At 45.7% G+C, this 1078-nt stretch overlaps 1 protein-coding gene across 2 annotated transcripts in view; it reads left to right on the top strand.

The window, feature by feature from the left end:
• The window catches only part of LOC119586131 (dopamine N-acetyltransferase-like), a 4664-nt gene that overhangs the window by 1510 nt on the left and 2076 nt on the right, over positions 1–1078 (top strand). For both annotated transcript variants that reach the window (XM_037934821.1, XM_037934822.1), the window contains exons 2-3: positions 74–196; positions 876–1070. In XM_037934821.1, the coding sequence (XP_037790749.1) occupies positions 92–196; positions 876–1070 (300 nt within the window). In that variant the 5' untranslated portion in view covers positions 74–91. The remainder of the gene's footprint in view (positions 1–73; positions 197–875; positions 1071–1078) is intronic.

Raw genomic sequence — 1078 nt, 5'->3', positions numbered from 1 at the left:
TATTATTTTTTAAGGGCGCATGGTTATTTCCTCGTGATTGGAAACTTTTTAAAAACGTGGTATTTATTTCCAGGGCGGATTTTTTTCTTGCATGATGGCGGGCGAGGACGACATCGAATATTTCTTCCTGAAGGAGGACGACTTTGACGAGGTCGTTGCATTCCTTGCAGAGGACTACTTCCAGAGAGAACCCATTGTAAGTGTTTCCTCCTTTTTGTTGTGATTTCGATGCCGTGATATAGTGTCGGTTGGTCTGCCATGAAAGTAACCTTAAGAAAAACATACATATACGTAAATGTATGTATGTAATTATGTAAAAAGAAAGGAGAAAATCAAAATGTGGATTCTTAAAGTTTTTATATTACTGAGAATATGCTTACACGATGTTAAAGGGAATTTAGCACTTAAAAAAATAAATAAAGACGGATAAACACATTAGGCACATGCATGAGACGAAGACAAGTCCAACACACACGTATAAAAAAATCATTAAATACGTATGATACAATGCAACATTAAAACACACAGAATTAATCGTTCGTTTAATGCACTTGACCTGATTTCGGTGTTGTAGATGACGACTGGCGGCGCAGGATTATGCACTGTACAAAGTTTGTTCTCATCGACCTGGCACGTCACCGGCAACAGCAAGATGGCGTGTTTCCCGACTCTCTCTCGGCTGTGCTGCCTGAGGTGATTTGATTGTTTTTGCAAGCGGGCCACTGTTGCAGAGGTTCGCAGACGAATCCGAATTGGCGGAAGGCACACAAGGTCACGTCCTTAAATCGCACGTCCCACCGAAGGGTGTGGTAACTACACCTCATAGCCCCTCCCCCTTCAACTCGCCTCATACCCGTGTTTCCTCTCCTTTTCAGACCCTGGGCACCCACGCCAACGAGAAGTGCGAGCCGGGTAAAGGGCGCATGGGCGAGGACGTCCGCAGATGCCTGAAGTCCGGGCTGTCGGTGGGCGCGAGGGACCGGAAGACGGGTCAGCTGATCGGGCTGCGAGTGAGCAACCTGCTGGACAGAGAAAAACCCTTTAAGTCTACTCAGCCTTGTAATGAATTCGTGAGTCG

Source organism: Penaeus monodon, chromosome 21 (genome assembly GCF_015228065.2).
Source record: "Penaeus monodon isolate SGIC_2016 chromosome 21, NSTDA_Pmon_1, whole genome shotgun sequence".
Taxonomy (NCBI): Eukaryota; Metazoa; Arthropoda; class Malacostraca; order Decapoda; family Penaeidae; genus Penaeus; species Penaeus monodon.
Note: the sequence above shows the minus strand (reverse complement) of the source record. Positions and strands in the feature narration are given on the sequence as shown.